The sequence below is a fragment of the Canis lupus genome, chromosome 4 (genome assembly GCF_011100685.1).
Source record: "Canis lupus familiaris isolate Mischka breed German Shepherd chromosome 4, alternate assembly UU_Cfam_GSD_1.0, whole genome shotgun sequence".
In the NCBI taxonomy this organism is placed as follows: Eukaryota; Metazoa; Chordata; class Mammalia; order Carnivora; family Canidae; genus Canis; species Canis lupus.
Genome location: NC_049225.1, coordinates 50944854 through 50962563, shown reverse-complemented (window position 1 = coordinate 50962563; position 17710 = coordinate 50944854). Strand labels below are relative to the sequence as shown.

Here is a 17710-nt window from a genome sequence, read left to right as displayed (position 1 = left end):
ATAATTAAAACTCAACAATAAGAAAATAAACAACTCAATTTAAAAAATGGGTAAAAGTGCTGGACAGACACTTCATCAAAGAGGATATACAGGTGGCAAATAAGCATATGAAAAGATGCTTTAGATCATATATCATTAGAGAAATGCAAATTAAAACTGTGTGATACCATTACACACTTAATAGAAGAGCCAAAATCCAGAACTCTGACAACACGGAATGCTGGCAATGATATGGAGCAATAAGGACCCTTATTCATTGCTGGTGGACATGTACAATTGTACAGCCACTTTGGAAGAAAGTTCAATAGTTTCTTACAAAACTAAACATATTTTTACCACATGATCCAGTATCATGCTCCTTGGTATTTACCCAAAGGAGTTAAAAACTTATGTCCATACAAAAACCTGCACATGGATGTTTATAGCAGATTTATTCATAATTGCCAAAATTTGGAAGCAAGCAAGATGACCTTCAGTAGGTAAAGAGATAAACTGTGGTATATCCAAAGAATGAAAATATTAACACTAAAGAGAAATGAGGTATTAAGACACAAAAAGATAGGAAGGAACTGTAAATGCACATTACTAAGTGAAAGAAGCCAATCTGAAAAGGCTACATACTGTTTGATTCCAAGTATATGACATTCTGGAAAAGGCAAAACTGTGGAGACATAAAAAGATCAAGGGTTGCTAGGGGTTGGAGAGGGGTAGGGTGGGGAAGGATGTAAAGGCAGAGTGCAGAGGACTTTTAATGCAGTTAAACAATTCTTTATGACACTATAATGATGGATATGTTACTATACATTTGTCCAAATGCACAAAATATATAACACTAAGAGTGAGCTATAATATAAACTATGGACTTTAGGTGGTTATGATGTGTTGTGACAAATGTAGCACTCTGATGGGGGATGTTGAAAATGAGGAAGGTTATGCATGAATGGGAGCTAGGGATATATGGGAAATCTCTGTACCTTTCCCCTAATTTTGTTGTGAATCAACCTAAGACTGCTCTAATAAAAAATAAAGACTTAATAAAAACAACACCAACAACAAATCAGTGCCAAAGGGATTTGATGGATTTCCAATTCTACTCATATTACTCAGGTAAGGATACTGAGGCTAGGAGTGACATGGCCAAGGTACACAGTCACAAAGTTTGCACTGGAACCTCTACTCTTTCCATGGTGCTAAGCAGGAGGACCAACGGCCCCGTGGCTGGCTCAGGAATACTTGTAATACAGAATTGTTTTGCCAGTCGTATGTTGAGGTAGAGGCAGTACTGGAGAGTGGTTAAAAGCTTTGGAATCAGGCTCACCTGATTTGAAACCTGGAACTATGGAACTATCTCTTACATGTGGTGTTGCTTTGAACCCACTGCTTAACTGTCTGACCCTCAATTTATTCATCTATCAAATAGGACAGCTAAAATACATTCTATAGGTTATAGTGAGAGCTAACAAAAATAATATATGAGAATTGTTTAATGATTGCACAGCAAATGGCATTTACTGCTGCTATGATTATCGTTATAGTTATTTTAGCTTGGAGCAAACAGGGTCACTGCTGTGGAGACAGTAGACTAGAGATAGTGTAATTGTCTGTTTTTATGAACTCATATGAATGAGGTGCTCTCTTTCTTTCTTTCTTTCTTTCTTTCTTTCTTTCTTTCTTTCTTTCTTTCTTTCTTTCTTTCTTTGTTTCTTTCTTTCTTTCTTCTTCTTTCTTTCTTTTTTTTTCCTGTGGGAGGAACCTGGCAAGAGGGTGTAGAAGATTTGGAAAGGGACAAAGGGATGAAGGGTTGTGTGGCCTCTGTCCCTGACCTGGCCTCAGGAAATGGAACAGAAGCTAAAGCAAAGCAGTTATGTTAAAGACAGCCTAAGTCTGGGTAGTGAGTACCCCCTGCCTGGCTATTCCTTGCCCTCTGTATCCACCTGTCAGCTACAGACCCCAGTGATAGGGCTTCAGGTTTACAGGACCAAGAAAAGTACCAGAAGGGGACAGTGGAGGCCAGAGGAATGGTAGGATACTTTGATTTCTGGCTTGGCTGGAAATACTGAGGGACACAGTGATACTCCTTATATCTAAGTATGCCTAGGCATATCTAGGAAGGCTTGAAATTAGGGTGGGACGACATGTCCCAAATCAGCAGTTTGGGGCGAGTGTCACTGGGGTATATGTATTAATGTGACCTCACCCAGGAGCCAATGAGGCTTAACACAACCAGTCATATTTGTTATTAAAGTCCTTCTCTATACTGAGAGTCTCATTTTGTATTGAAGCTTCAAGGAGTAGTAGTCCAACCCTTGACTTCTTTGTGCACATGACTGTGACACACAGAAAGCAGAAAGGAGCTTGGAATGGTACAAAGCAGTGATGGCCATGGAAATACCATGCTTAGGGGACACAAGAGTCACAGGTGTAATCCATCAAGGTCACATTCACAGAGTATGGAGAAGCAGCCTGGGAGTACCGAAGGCATAAGATATTACCCCAAATGCCCTCCCTTGAGCCTCTGCAGATCCAAATGCTACCTTTTACTTTCGTTCTTTGGCACTGAGCATCAGTGATACACCTCTCTTTGCCCCATTTTCTGGCCTATTGTGGTCCTATTTCCTAACTGTTTTGTGTATCTTTTACTTTCAACAATATAATAAGCTTGTGGAGAGCTAGTATGACCCCGAGCCTTATATTTCTGTTACTACATAGGGTCTGATGGGGTGTTTAGTGTATGGAGAAGTGTTCAGTAAACATTTAGCAACTGATTCTGTATAGATTTGTCTTGAACATGAGGCAGAAGAAGGGAAGTTTTTCCTAACCTTTAGCCATTTTAGCATCTAATCTATCTTTTTTTCTGTTATGGACTCACCAGAGGAGACTTCTGATAATATACAATATAACACAACACAATATGCTTATCTGTCTTGGTAAGATACCTAAGATACATTACTATTTAGCTGCCTGATAATGAAACAACTTTTATTATTACCATTATCTCCATTTCATAGATGAGAAAGCAGGCCCAGAAAAGTTATCTAAATTATGTAAGGTCACATAGATATGTCTACCAGAACATAGAAGTGATAGGCATGGGAGTTTCATGGCTTGATGTGGTCTCTTCGTTCTGTTTGGGAATGAAGTATGAAGCAGATGAAGCCTCAGAAGCTGGTGACCGAATCAATTGGATTTGGGATGAAAATAGGAGCCTCACCTTTTAGAATTGTGAGCTCCTTAACAGGCCATAAATCCTCACTTGCCAAAATGTAAGTCATGCCTGTTGACATGAGGGCAGAGCTTCAGGGACACTTGGATTGTTTTATGACTCTTCTACCCATTGAGTTGTGGAGAAGACCTAATGCATTCTATCCTAAAATGACAAGCTGAATTGGCCTAAATAGTTTATGGCCTTCTGTGAGCACAGGGGAGGCAGTGGGAATAGGGTGGGCACTTGTAAAATTGACGCTTCAGAGCAGAGCCTAGTTTGGTGATGCCAAATGCAGAGCAAAGATGTGTGGGATGAATGCAATGGTCTGCTGGTCTGTAAACTCCAGCCAGTAGTGCTTTTCATGCTCATGCTTCAGATGACACTAGATGTTTCTCTCTTGTCTGCATTTTTCAGATTCTTCCCTCAGGCCCATTTTGCTATGTTCAAGAGCTTGGAGTTCAAGTTCTTTAGCTAAAGAGTTTGTCTTCTCTTGTGTGGTTTCAAATGCCAGCCAATGGCATTTCTTCCTTAATCCTCTTGGCTCAAGGTCATGGCAACTCCTGGCTAACAAGACTATAGAACCCTCTTCGGCAATATTTTAGCTAACATTTTCTGAATGCTACGGAATGCCAGGCAATACACTAAGCGTTTGACATACGTTCTCTCATTTAGTACCCACAGCAACCCCGTGAAGGTAGTTTCAGAGTGAAGGTGTGTTTATGTGTCTTGAGGTTAGAATAATCCTGGCAAAGCCTGAATTCTGTCCTTATCAATCATCTCATCTCCTTTGGGTTTCCCAAAGAGCTGTTACTTAGAGTAAATAATAGTGAAATGGGGCCCAAACAGCTGCTTTATTAATGCCACACAAGGATGATATTCTAATGCATGCTCTATGTTAGAAGTTGGGTTGGACAAAGTGCCCTTGGCTCTGGGCTAATTGAGGCCATCTGGATCATTTGCCTGAATGTAAGTGTTGGTGTGAGTGTGCTCAAGAATGCTGTGGAAAGGGAGGAGGGAGATGGATGGCCCAGTTCCAGAGTTTCTCGATTTCAGGTTCTGCCCCATAGAAGAGAAACGAGGGAGCAGAGCCTTGCTTTTTACTACCAAAATAAATGATTCCTCCCTTGTATGTGTGGAGAGTGTAGCATGAAAGTTAGATTCAGGCTGGGCCTGGCATTGGAAAAATGAGAGTTGAAGTCACTGGACATTAAGAAAAAAAAATTACATAGTATGATTTATGGTGCAGACACAGTGTTAAACAATTTATAAAGATGATCTCGGGCAGCCCGGGTGGCTCAGTGGTTTAGTGCCACCTTCAGCCTGGGGTGTGTTCCTGGAGACCCAGGATCAAGGTCCATGTCAGGCTCACTGTGTGGAATGGAGCCTGCTTCTTCCTCTGCCTGTGTCTGTGCTTCTCTCTTTCTCTCTTTCTGTGTCTCTCATGAATAAATAAATAAAATCTTAAAAAAAAAAGATGATCTCATTCCATCCACAGGACACTTAAGAAATAGGTGCTAGCGATGTTCCCACTTTACAGATGTTGAAATGAAGGTTCAAGCGATCAAGTCACTACATGTAGTCACAAGTTTAGTAAGTGGCAGTTCTGGGACTATCCTAGGTCTGATGCCAAAGTCCATGATGCCAAGCATCCAGTAAGAGGTCACATTTTATTTTTATTTTTTATTTTTATTTTTTTTAATTTTATTTTAAATTTTTATTTTTATTTATTTATGATAGTCACAGAGAGAGAGAGGCAGAGACACAGGCAGAGGGAGAAGCAGGCTCCATGCACCGGGAGCCTGATGTGGGATTCGATCCCGGGTCTCCAGGATCGCGCCCTGGGCCAAAGGCAGGCTGCGCCACCCAGGGATCCCAAGGTCACATTTTAAATGCCATTTTTGAGATTCATTTTTCACCCTCTTTTGCAACACATTGTATAGTTTATTTCTATAGCTCTGTTATTTTCAAGCCCTTTTGCAAGTTAAACGCACATCTTTTCACAAATATAACATAGAGATTATGATCACTATTTAAAGATGAGACAAACGGGGCCCCAACTGCCTAAGTGACTTCACTGAAATCATACAGCTAATTAGTGGCAGACTCAGGATCAGGACTTCTGGTTTCCACATTCTTAGGCTTTCCAATGGGGACTCTGGCATAAAAGGGGACTAACATACAAATAAAAAGAGTTTGCAGGCCAGGCTTCTTTTTTCCCAACAGAGCTGGCCATTGCTGGGAAATCATGCCATCAGTGCTATGCTGTCAAAAGCCTGACTACTCTCCTGTAACATCTGGAATTATTTGTCTATTATAGTGGCCACCTGACTTCCAGGAAAAAGAATCTCCCAAGTATTAGCAGAAGAGCCAGAATTTTAAAGTTTCTGAGTCATTCTTCTAAATTTCTGACATTTCCTGACCTGGTCTTCTTTTTTTTTTTTTTTATTTTAAGATAATGTTTATTTATTCATGATAGACGTAGAGAGAGAGAGAGAGAGGCAGAGACACAGGCAGAGGGAGAAGCAGGCTCCATGCCAGGAGCCCGACGTGGGACTCGATCTTGGGACCCCAGGACCGCACCCTGTGCCAAAGGCAGGTGCTAAACCTCTGAGCCACCCAGGGATCCCTTGACCTGGTCTTTTGATACCAGCGTAAGCCACACATAAAATCTTTAGTTCACTCATGATCAGGAGTTAGGGACAATTGAGGCTAATCAGGGAGAGTTAGGGGGCTAAGGAAGCAGACTTCCTAAGATCCCCAAAATGCTGAGGTGTTAAGGAAACCAGAGATAAGGGAACAAGCCAGAACACTTTGCCCTAAGGTGTGGGCAGGGAGGGTGTCTTGTTTAACAGCTACTTGTAACCAACAAAAAATCATCAGACTCTACAAAGGAAGTAAGCCATTAAAGATGTTATCACCAGTCCTTACTCAATGGTGATTATCAGTGGATATGTTAAAGAATTTAGGTTCCCTGATTAAGCTCTTAATAAAAGACCAACCCTACAAGCCCTCAGTGGCAAACCCTCTCACTTCTGAGAGCTTTCTCTGTATCTTAGCTTAATGAACTTCTATGCCCTTACTCACTCTCCCACGTCCACGAGATTCATCCCTCGACTCTGAGACAAAGAACTAAACTCTCCCGTATCAATCAGGCTATGAACTAAAATACGTTCCTTCTGCCTGTTTAAATGTTGCTCATCTTTCGATGCCTCTTGAAATGTGCCCTCTTCAGGGAAGCCTTCCCTCAGCCTTGATGTTTTCCACAGGCAGAATTACTGTGGTCCTTTCTGCGTAGGCATGGGACACTGGAACTGTTTACAATTTCCTTGTGATCACTGGACTGAGAACCCCTGGGGTGTACTCAGGGTCTACCATGTGGTGTACACACACTAGATCCTGAATGCATATTTGAAAACAAATGACTGCTCAGCTGCTGAGACACTGGAGGGCTTTCATTTCATTATAATATGTAGACAAACCTGTCATAGATCTCTTCGGTTCACACCCCTGCTTCCTTACTGCATGTTTTCTGAATACAAATAATAATCTAAGCTGAATGGAAGGATAGAAATCTCTTGCTGGGTATGGTTCCTAGATTCATTAAGCGGAGCCCTGGGAGAAACTAAGCTAATACAATTCTGAAGCTAATCTCTTCTTGAAGTCATTCCATAAATCTGATTAATGGGTCATCTTTAGACCACAGGCACAGTCGCTATATTAAAAGAAAATGCTCTAACAGGATTGTAATTCTGTTAACAAGGCTTCTGCTGTTTGCAAAAGGAGTCTCTCACAGTATAAACAAGTCTGGGCTGCATGATGCATGGGATTGGGTTGAACAAAATTCTAAGGGTCCAATATTCAATTACATGCATGTGTATGCATACACACACACAGACACACACATACAAAGGCATCATTTTTCAAATGTGTGAATCTGAGACAAAATGGGTAGAGCTAATGCTGGAGATATAAGCTTTTATGTTGTTCTTTAAAAACAAATCGTCCTCTTGGACCTTGTATTCTTTGCCTGACATCTTATCATGTGTCATCAGTATTTGGCAAAAGAAAGTGTCCTTCAGCATCCATCAGGTAAGATAACTGACACTTACCTAGCATTTCCTACCTTCCTTTTCTGGGGTCTTTTATAGAATCAATCCACTTAAGAGTTAGGAGAACTTTACTGATAGATAGATAGATAGATAGATAGATAGATAGATAGATGATAGATAGATAGATAGATGGATAATTACAGAATGTCCCCAAGAGTATATGCTCCTGTTAATATGTAGAAAGCAATTTACAAAGAGCTTAGCTTCAAATATATTTTTAGATGATGGTATCGAGTACATAGAGGTGGCCTCTCCAATATCTGTTCCTCTTTCTCTTAGAAACTACCTTATTATTATTTTTTTCCCTTTGGATTTTACATTTTCTCTGGGTAGCAGATATGCCTCCAGGGAAATTGTCTTTATGCTGAACTGTGGTTCAGGTAAAGTTTAGCTAGCATAATTCCATCTCCTGCTCACAGGGATTAGTTCAGGTTTGAACATGTGACCCACTGGGGTCACTGAGGTGTAAGGAACGTCTGGAAAGTAAGCCTCCTTGACCTTCCAACAATGCTCCCAGAAGTGCCCTTCTTTTTCCCCTTTGTGAGTTACCACATGTAGATATGAAGGCTGGAGCTGCTGCAGCCAGTCTTGCTGCCTGAGGGAAGTCTGCCTGAGGGTTAAGATGATACAGAGGGGACTGAATGAAAAGGACAGCTAAGTGCTATATCTAGAATGAAGACTCAACTATACCCAATCACCTGCCCATCTCAGAGCATTTGTAGTGCCTTAAACCAACAACTCTATTCGTTGTTTAAATTTGAGTTGGGGGGATCCCTGCGTGGCTTAGTGGCTTAGTGCCTGTCTTCAGCCCAAGGCAAGATCCTGGAGACCTGGGATGGAGTCCCAAATTGGGCTCCCTGCATGGAGTCTGCTTCTCCCTCTGCCTGTGTCTCTGCCTCTCTCTCTCTGTGTGTCTCTCATGAATAAATAAAGAACATCTTGAAAAAAAAAATTGAGTTGGTTTCTGCTGCTTACAGCAGAGAGTATTTCAACAGACACAGCTGAGTTAAGCAAGATTCCATAGGTTACTTACAGAGGGTCCTCCCAGGACCTTTATTATGCTAATGTGCATTGTTAGATTCAAGAGAAACATCAAGTATGTCCTATTTTCCAAATTTATTTGGTTGTAGATTCTGTTCTTTCCCAGCCCATTTCATAGGACAAGATCTAGTCTGACTTCAAGGTTTATAAAAGTGGAAACTGAGATCCAGAGATTTAAATGACTTTTCTAAGGTATTATTAGTTAGTCACAGACCTGGGCCTAAAGTTTAGACCTACTGAATACCAGGCCTGTGTAACTTCAAAGTCACACCCATAGTGGAATTTTAGAAACAAAACAGGATTATAGGGGAAGAGAGGAAAAAATAAAACAAGAAATCAGAGAGGGAGGCAAGCCTTATAGACTCTTAATGTAGGAAACAAACTGAGGGTTTCTGGAGGGGAGGGGATGGGGGACAAGGGTAACTGGGTGATGAACATTAAGGAGGGCATGTGATGTAATGAGCACTAGGCATTATATAAGACTGATGAATCACTACCTCTACCTCTGAAACCAATAATACATTATATGTAAACTTACTGAATTTAAATAAAAAACAAAACAAACAAAAGAAAACCAAAAAAACCAGTCACACCCCATCCCTGCCCAAAGAGTGAGGTTCCCTCACTCAAGATGAATCTCAAAAGAAGAATCTAATAACTCTTTTGCAGACACTCCAGATTCCTTAGGACCAAATTATAAAGCAAAGTTTGCAAAATAGGGGCTTCCAGCAAAATAAGAACTTCAAGTCAAACAAAATAGGCATGAAGTATTTGAAAAAATTATAGCAGGTTATTTCATTTAAATATGAGGTTATTTCAAATAAAAGTATTAACTTCTAAGCTCCTTTAATAAAGTTCAGACAATCTGGCTACACTAGGCCTATATTGCCACATGCTAACCAGTTCTGCCTCCTGTACAAGAACACCAGTCCCCCTGTTTGCCACAGTGCCCACCATTCCCTATCTCATCTGGACTCTGATGTCGAGGATCAGCTCCCATTTATCAGTACACAGATAATATTGCTTTTCTCTTTGTATCTAGTCTCTCTGATTCATTCAATTACCTGCCTAGCCCTGTAGTCAATTATTTTGCTATATTGAAGAAGGTAAAATTCCCCAAATTGAAATGTTAATATATGTTAAAAATTTTTCCAAGGTTAAATAAGTTTGGAATAACACTGAGCTAAGGATGGACAGATTTTTTTACTGTACAACTTTTCTTAGTTCCCTCCTGGAACATGGGTTAAGAGGGCCAATGCATAATTTTTTTATCATAAGTGTCCTTTTTTTGCACACCACCCCTTTGTCATTATTTTTCCACTGAATATACTTTGGGAAATACTGCTACGATAGAACCTCTTATGTCGCTCACTGCCAATGAACCTGTGGACCAAAGTCTCTTTTTGCTAGGATTGCTATCACCTCGGTTTTTCTCTGTTCTCTGGAAGCTATTTTGAGAACAGAACAACAGCCTAGCCTACATCAGACCAAATCCCACCTCAGGTCAGGATCAGGATCAGAATCAGATCAGGATCTGATCGACACTGGATCAGATCAGGATCTGATCAACACTGACATTATCCCCAAGAACAGGCCCATAATTCTAGGAAGCATAGAGCTGAGGATTTCTGGCAGATAAAGGAGAATCAGATCAAGGTAATTGAGGTCCACACTCATTCTTCCCTAAAGAACCAGCTTCCTGGCTCACCATTGTGTGTCTTCTCTGAGAAACACAACAAAGGAGAAAAGTAGCAAACAAAAAGTGATGGGGTTGACTGGTGACAGTCTCTTCAAAGAAAGCAACCTGACAATCATTTTCCCTATCTTTATGATTTTATTATTCAAAGGTGAGGAAAGACTAAATCTCATCTCTAGGTGTTCAGTGGGCTAACAACAATCAAAACAATTAGATTTAGCTGAAAACTCTCTCTCTGTCTCTCTCTCTGTCTCTCTGTCTCTGTCTCTGTCTCTGTCTCTCTCTCTCTCTCTCTCTTCAGAGAACTTTCTTAGACATGTAACTGTGGCCCTGCAAGCAAAGCCTCCAGAAGACATGTGATGCTGAGGGAGGGCATGGAGTTTTTCATAGAGATTCCCTGGAGACAAATGAGCCCTTTGCATTTGATAATCTCTTAGAAACCCGCTCATCAGCCAGCTCTAAGTTGGTTACCAGTTACTTCCATTCTCCTGGGAAAGAGAACTCCTCCTTAGAAGAAAGCTCCTAAATGGCTGCAGTACATATCTTGAAGCCAGCCCCTTTCATTCTAAGAGTGGCCACAGTGACTACAGAACTTTAGATGATAAAACAAGGCTCAGAGAAGTTGGGTCACCTGCCTAACATCATATGGTTCATGAGTGATTTGACCCAAGTAGTGTGTATCCAGTTTATCTAATAAAATGTTCTACTACTGCTCTCCTGAAAAACAGCGATGCCTCTTCCCTCCAAGAGTCTCCAAATATGCTCTAGTGTGCTTATAGTCACACTGGACTAAGAATGGGTAAGACTTTATACAAAACTCTTAAATGGTAAGTGCTTTTGAACCACCAAAGAAAATGCCACATTAAGGTCTTCTCTTCTAATTTTAACAAACAATGTATTCAAGGGGTGCTTGGGTGGATCAGTTGATTATGTGGGTTAAGTGTCAGATTCTTGGTTTTGGCTCAGATCATGATCTCAGGGTTATAAGATCAGCCCCACCTCAGACTCTACACTCAGCGCAGAGTCTGCTTGTGCCTCTCCCTCTTCCTGCTTGCACACACTCTCTCTCAAATAGATATATTAAAATACATATACAACAGATTCAAGCCTCCACTTTTTAAAATTTGGTTTTAGATAATAATTCTGACTGTAGAGAATTAAACAGCTTCACTGAAATAAAATGATGCTATCTCCCTACTCCATTCCCTCTATAAATAGTAGTAGTAGTGGTAGCAGCCCCAGAAAGATCAGACCTAGGCTCACAAGACTTCCCCATTGGGTTTTGCTTTACCTGATATAGATGAGACACTCCTGGTTATTGATCACTTTATCAGATTTGTATCTCCGGAGGTCTTCCCAAGCATCTTTGATGGCAGTGACTGCCAGAATGATACAGATAGGTATCATGCTCACCTCAGGCTGGAAAGCATTAACCACAGGCACAAAATTCAGAACCACAATGCCCAGAAAATAGAGATTGGCAAAACGGTGTAGCTGTTCAAAGATGTTCTTGGGTATGAAGGACAACACAGTGTACTTGCTGGTCTTAATTTGATTCCCACAGTAATTCCTGTTGGGATTCTCTTTGTAGGACCATCTTTCAAAGGACAAGTTGGAGATTACCACTCGTTTCTTGTCTTCTTTCCTTTTCTGCCGTTTCTTCCCTTCCTTTCTCATCTCTGCTCAATCCCGTCTCTTTAATTCTCATAGCAGGGCATGTGAGTTCCTTGTAAAAGAATTTTTTCCCTAATCAGTTCCATTGTTCAGCTGCTAGTGAGTCATGTCCCTGATATCTTTTACTTGCCTTCTCTGCTGGAAATTTCTCTCTTCTTTCAAAAGGAAAATTAAAAATAAGTAGCTGGTTTACAAACACCAGGTGAGAAATGACAAGGAAAAAGCTTGCGGAGAACAGGTGTACACCTGCCAGTCCACTTCCTTCTACCTATTGAGACTCCACCTGTTGGAATGTAGACGTCACCCACATGGATCTTCCTTTTCCACCCAGGCAGCCAAGGACAGTTGTGCCAACTCTAGGTCCTAAAGCCTACCTGGTTAAGTTTTAAAAACAAGGAGCCTCAGATGCTTTAAAAATAGTACACATTTTCATGTTTGGGAGACATTGCCTGTCACTCTCCAAAGAGCTGCGCTTCAACGTGGTCTCTTGAGATGAACTAGTCAGTTCTAGAGTCAATTCTTGAGCTTTCAACCTCACTGTTAATAATATAGCATTCTGATACTTAATAATTTGAGTGTTTACACATGTTAAGTTAAGGTTTCTAAATCTCAGCACTATTGACATTCTTTGTTGTGGAGGGCTGTCCTGTATATTGTAAGATGTTTAGCATCATCCTTCTGCCTTTATCCACTACATGTCATTGTCATATTCCTTCCCAATGTGGCAGCCAAAAATGTCTCCAGACATTGTCAAATATTCACTGCTGGGAAAAATCGCCTCAGTTGAGAATCACTGAATTAAGTGAACTTAAGAAAACAAAATGAGAAGAGAGACCAATCCTTTGAAAAAGCTGATGAGTTTATATAACCTATTCTCAAGAAAGCAAAGAGAAGGATGATTTCCCTTACCTTTCATATATCCAGATGTTGGAGCAGTTGATCTCTCTATCAAAACGATGTCTCTTGAAGTCCTCCATGCCATCCTTGACCATGATGATGAATAGTACAATGGCCAATGGTAACATGGTGATTTCTCTGTGGAAAACTTCCATGGAGGGCATCCAGTTCAGAATCACCAGGAACAGAAAATAGAGGTTAGCCCATCTGGAAGGAGCAAGAAAAGTGTGAGTGAAAGCCAAGGGGAAGAAAATATACTCTCCACACTATTTCTTCCCTACTGTTGGCCCTTACCAACTGAAGTGACATTCTCTTTCAGTATCACTTTGAATTATGGTAAGGAATTTAAAGCCACATGCAGTTATATTCAAACTCGAACTGTTCACTAGTTTTGTGACTTTCTGGGGCTTGTTTCAACTTGTATAAAATGGGGATACCACTACCTACTTTAAAGGACTCATATAAATATTACAAAGGATAATATTTGTTACACACACAATAGAGGGTTCTCAATCATAGTAGTTGTTAAATGAATTATAGCTTGATATACAAATTTAGGATGATATCTAGGTAGATATTTTGCTTTATAATTAAAAGATGATCTTTCATGTACTAACTCAAAATTATGGCTTACATTTTTAGGTTTTCCAAGTGCATCTTTCTCCCTCTTGCTACTATGTCTTTGCACATGAAGGTTTGTTGGCAAGAACATTCCCCTGGCTCCCTTCCTGACTTTTGTTTTTACCCAGTTAATGCATTCTCTTCTTTCAGGTTATACTTCAATTGTCACTTTCTCCTGGAAGTCTTTTCTGAATTTCTTAACAAGGGCAGATCTCTCTCTTATTCACTCTAAGATTACATATACTTCTCCGTGGAAGTATTTATCGAAGTTCTAATTTTACATCAGTTTATATAATTCTTAAAATTAAATCTGTTTCTTTCACTAGAAAGTATAGTCAGGGCTATCTCTCTCTCGTTTTTTTTTTTCCCTCACGTATCTCTAGCAGCTAACACATGCCCTAACACAGATTAGAATCTGATATTTATTGAATGAATGAATGAGCAAATGAATGACAAGTCTTTTCAAGATATATGCATTTAGATGTTAAAGGATAGGTGGCTCAGAGGGCAACATCTTTGTCCAGAAATACTGGCAAAAACTTGGTTAAAGCACATATTATTTAGCTAAGTGGTTGTGTACCTATGAAACTGCTCAAAGAGATTCTGCGGCAGGAAGGTGAGGAAGGTATATTTGGTTGTGCAGATTCTGTTGCCGGAGTATCTCCTGGAGACCTCTGCCCAATCTTGGTGGCACATGCTGTTGTTGGGGAACACGACCCGCTGCTGTGTCAGGTTGTAGCTTTGCCTCCCCTTCTCTTGGGACAACAGTGGTGTGGCTTCTGATGGCGACTGAGGGAGCGCATCTCTGACTCGCCATTGCCACCGGTGCCAAGCTGAGTCCACTGAAAGAGCCATTTCTGGCAGTAAGTTATGATCTGAAAACAGACACATGTAGTTGCCATGGTCAGAAGTAAATATGTGGTATACTGGCTTACCACTTGTCCACTCATCCATCCAAGATAGATTCTGGGATACAAAGTCAGAAAAATAGGTTCAATCCCAGAAACCATGTGTTCAAGAATGAAAGACATAAAGCAAATAATCATATAAATACACAAAAAGCACCATGATAAGCACCATGAAAGCATTTAAGATACAGGGAGGGTGCTGATGACCTTGTTGGGCCTATCAGGAAAAGTATGGCCCTGTAGGCTATGGCCCTAGAGGTCAGAATGAGATCTGTATCTTCCTAACTTGGGTTGTCCCTCTCTTTCATGGTCTTCAGTGTCCTCACTGTACTATGAGGAAAACTAGTTTTATTCTAATTTTTTCACAAACTTTTTAGGGAATGAATTACATAGTACATAAAAGTATGCTGAGCCATGTCTTAAAGGGAAAGGTGTTTTCTAGCTCTAAAATTTTCTGGTACTGATATTTTGGGGAACCTCATTTGTGGTCAGAACCTCAAATGAGAGTTATAGGTAGGACAGAGGAGACAGTTTCTTTCCTAGGAAACTTTGGCCTGAGGTGACTGGGCCGTACAGAATGTCATTCTATGTACACTTTTTTTTTTTCTTTTTCAGTGTGGTTGACTGGGGTTGAAGGTGGGAGACCCCTTCCTTCCTCTCCAACTCCATTTAGTAGTTTCTGAAACTGAGCACTTATTCAGATAATCCTCCTAGATGGTGGACAAATACTACTAGGATATTCCAGTTCTTGAGCTCTTTTAATGGAACCTATAAGCAAGCCTTCAAGTTTTCTTCTGGCCATTCTTGCTTAAAGACCCTGAGGGATATTCAAATACATTCTTTGTAAGAAGTTGTATGTGATGAGGGTTCTCACTTAGTAGGCTCACAGGATAATTTTCTTTTGAATAAATGGATGAATGAACGTCAGGTATTATTAATCTTACAATGAGAAAGCTCACCTGTCATTGAAAATATGATTCTTTAAAGAGAAAAAGTTCCATTTCTAGTTTAAATGTTAACATTTTACCTTCTGATGCCCATATGATCTGACCCTTATCATAATTCTCATGAGTTTAATCAATCCAAATGATTTTCAATCCAGAAGAGCTCTTCAGAGTCTTAAGTGAACCCTTGTAGCAAGCATGAAAAAATAAATGCAATTACTGATGCTCATCATAATGTGGCCAAAGCAATATTATGACATATGGTAAGCTAGAAATAATATTACATATTTTCTTTCTCATTATAAAAAATGTCCCTTTCATGGATTTTTTTATTATTATAAAAGAAAAAGAAATGAAAAGATAATTCATGAATAGAGTTGAAAATGCAAATGAGAAATCTTGCTGTGGCTAATGCCATACATATCAGACTTCTCTTAACTGAAGGTAATAAGGACTTCATAAAGGAAGATTGGATTGATATGGCAGAAGCAGGTATTTTAGGTGGGGTGGATTAAAAAGTCCATTATTTATATCACATCCTTTGCTTTTCTTTATTAACATTGTAAAATAAGCTTTCTTAAAAATAAAGCAGATGTAAAATGGATGCCAAACAAGTGAACTTAAATTTGATGAGGAACCAAATATTTCTATAGTTTCAAGGTATCTTCCCCCAAATTATTAATTACAATGCCAAAGAAAGAATCATTGCAGTAAAGGCAGATACCACCTTACCCAAGACATTAAAGCAAAATCACCAACATGGTATAACCTGACATTCTGTACCTCCTGTTATGATGAACCAAGGACATGGCATCATTTCTGTGGTAGTCACAAGGAAATATTGAAAAACCTCAAACTGGGGATTATTTTACAAAATAATTAATTTATGTCAAAGGTGTTAAATGTTAAAAGTCAAAGACAGGCAGGGAAACTTTCTGACTAAAAGATATGATAAGTAAATGTAATGTGTGATCTTGGGCTGGATCCTGGCCTGGGGGCGGGGGGAGATAAAATAGGCATAAAGGACATAAATAGACAATTCATAACATTTAAAAATGATTTCAGGACTAGTAATAGTATTTTAATAATGTCAAATTTCCCCATTATAATAATTGTATTGTGATTATAAATGAAAATGTTCTTGTTCCTAGGAAATTCACCCTAAAGTAGTTATGGGTAAACGGGCAAGATGTTTCAATGGTTCAGAAAATAATGTACGCATGTTTGTATATGTGTGTGTATATGTATACCTGTATATGTATACTAGGTTGGAAGGTTGTGCAGGGACGTTCCAGGCAGAAGAACTGGTTCTAGAAACAAAGTTCATAGGCGTGCCCTATAGAATACATGAAGTGAGAGACAAAGAACAGCGAAAGTTGATGCTGGAGGGACAGACAAGGACCAGCTGGCCTTGTTAAGGCTGTTATGCTGAGAGTAGAAAGGAAGAACTTTAGGCAGGGTAAACACCTGACCAGGGTTGTGGATCCCAGGCTTTATTTTGGCTAAAGCACACAAGAATGGGCTGGGTGGGGCCAGGATAGGATAGGAAGACAGCTCCTTAACCCAATGCTTCCTCTTTCTTCCAAGTAAGTTACTTCTTTCCAAAAGTAGAACAAGAAACAAAGGGGGATTGTGTAATCCTTTTATCTGAGGTGTGGTTTATTACTGCTTGCATAAAGGAAGGGGCATGTCTGAAGCAACTCTACAGGGTCCATCCAGTTACAGAGTCTTTTATTCTAATTTTCTGAAATGGAACCTCTCATTAACAATAAACTTGAGAAGTTTCTGGTTTTATTAAATCACACTCAGATCCTTATGGCTTGAAGTAGTAATTCTTTCTAGCACCACTATCATTTTCACCTGGGCAGAATGTCCTCTAGATGGTAGGGGATATATTTCTATTTGGTGGACCATTAGCCTAACATACTGAGTTAATTACAATTTACTGAGAAATCCTCTTCTCGTTCCCTGATTTTCTCCATCTTGTCTGGCCCATATTCCAATTAGCCCCAGTTCTTTTCATTTTTTATTTTAATGAACCAAGTAAACCCCATCTTTAGCAAATTCCAGTTTCACTGTTGGAGTCAACCAACCAGTCATTCTCTGAACCAAAAAATATTTGTTTTGTACTAAGTGAGTAAAACTTACACATCCATCTCTTTCTTCTGGAGCTTGCACTCTAGTGAGGTTGACAGATGCCAAACACATACTCAAAGAAATAAATATAAAGTTGACCCTTGAACAACATGGGTTTGAACCACATGTGTATGCTTATATGTGGATTTTTTTATACAACATAGTACTGTAAATGTATTTATAAATACATACTGTAAAAATCATATCATGATTTTTTAAAGATTTTATTTATTTATTCATGAGAGACAGAGAGAGAGAGGCAGAGACACAGGCAGAGGGAAGAGCAGGCTCCATACAGGCAACCCAACGTGGAACTTGATCCCAGGACCCCAGGATAACAACCTGAGCCGAAGGCAGACGTTCAACCACTGAGCCACCCAGGTGCCCCTCTCTTATGATTTTTTAAATAAGTTTTCTTTTTTTTTTAAGATTTTATTTATTTATTCATGAGAGACACACAGAGAGAGCCAGAGACACAG

General features: G+C 39.8%; 1 protein-coding gene across 11 annotated transcripts in view; it reads right to left on the bottom strand.

The window, feature by feature from the left end:
* ATP10B (ATPase phospholipid transporting 10B (putative)) overlaps positions 1–17710 on the bottom strand; it is a 307612-nt gene that overhangs the window by 88199 nt on the left and 201703 nt on the right. For 9 of the 11 annotated variants that reach the window (XR_005358316.1, XM_038534853.1, XM_038534847.1 and 6 more), the window contains 2 exons: positions 13824–14118; positions 12635–12829 (listed from right to left, as the gene is read on the bottom strand). Coding sequence is in view for 9 of the 11 variants with exons in the window: in XM_038534853.1 (XP_038390781.1) it covers positions 12635–12829; positions 13824–14098 (470 nt within the window). In the remaining 2 variants the exon portion in view is untranslated. Of the gene's footprint in view, positions 1–621; positions 714–11342; positions 12005–12634; positions 12830–13823; positions 14119–17710 lie in introns of those variants that run through there. The other 2 variants (XM_038534852.1, XM_038534856.1) reach the window with 2 other exon arrangements.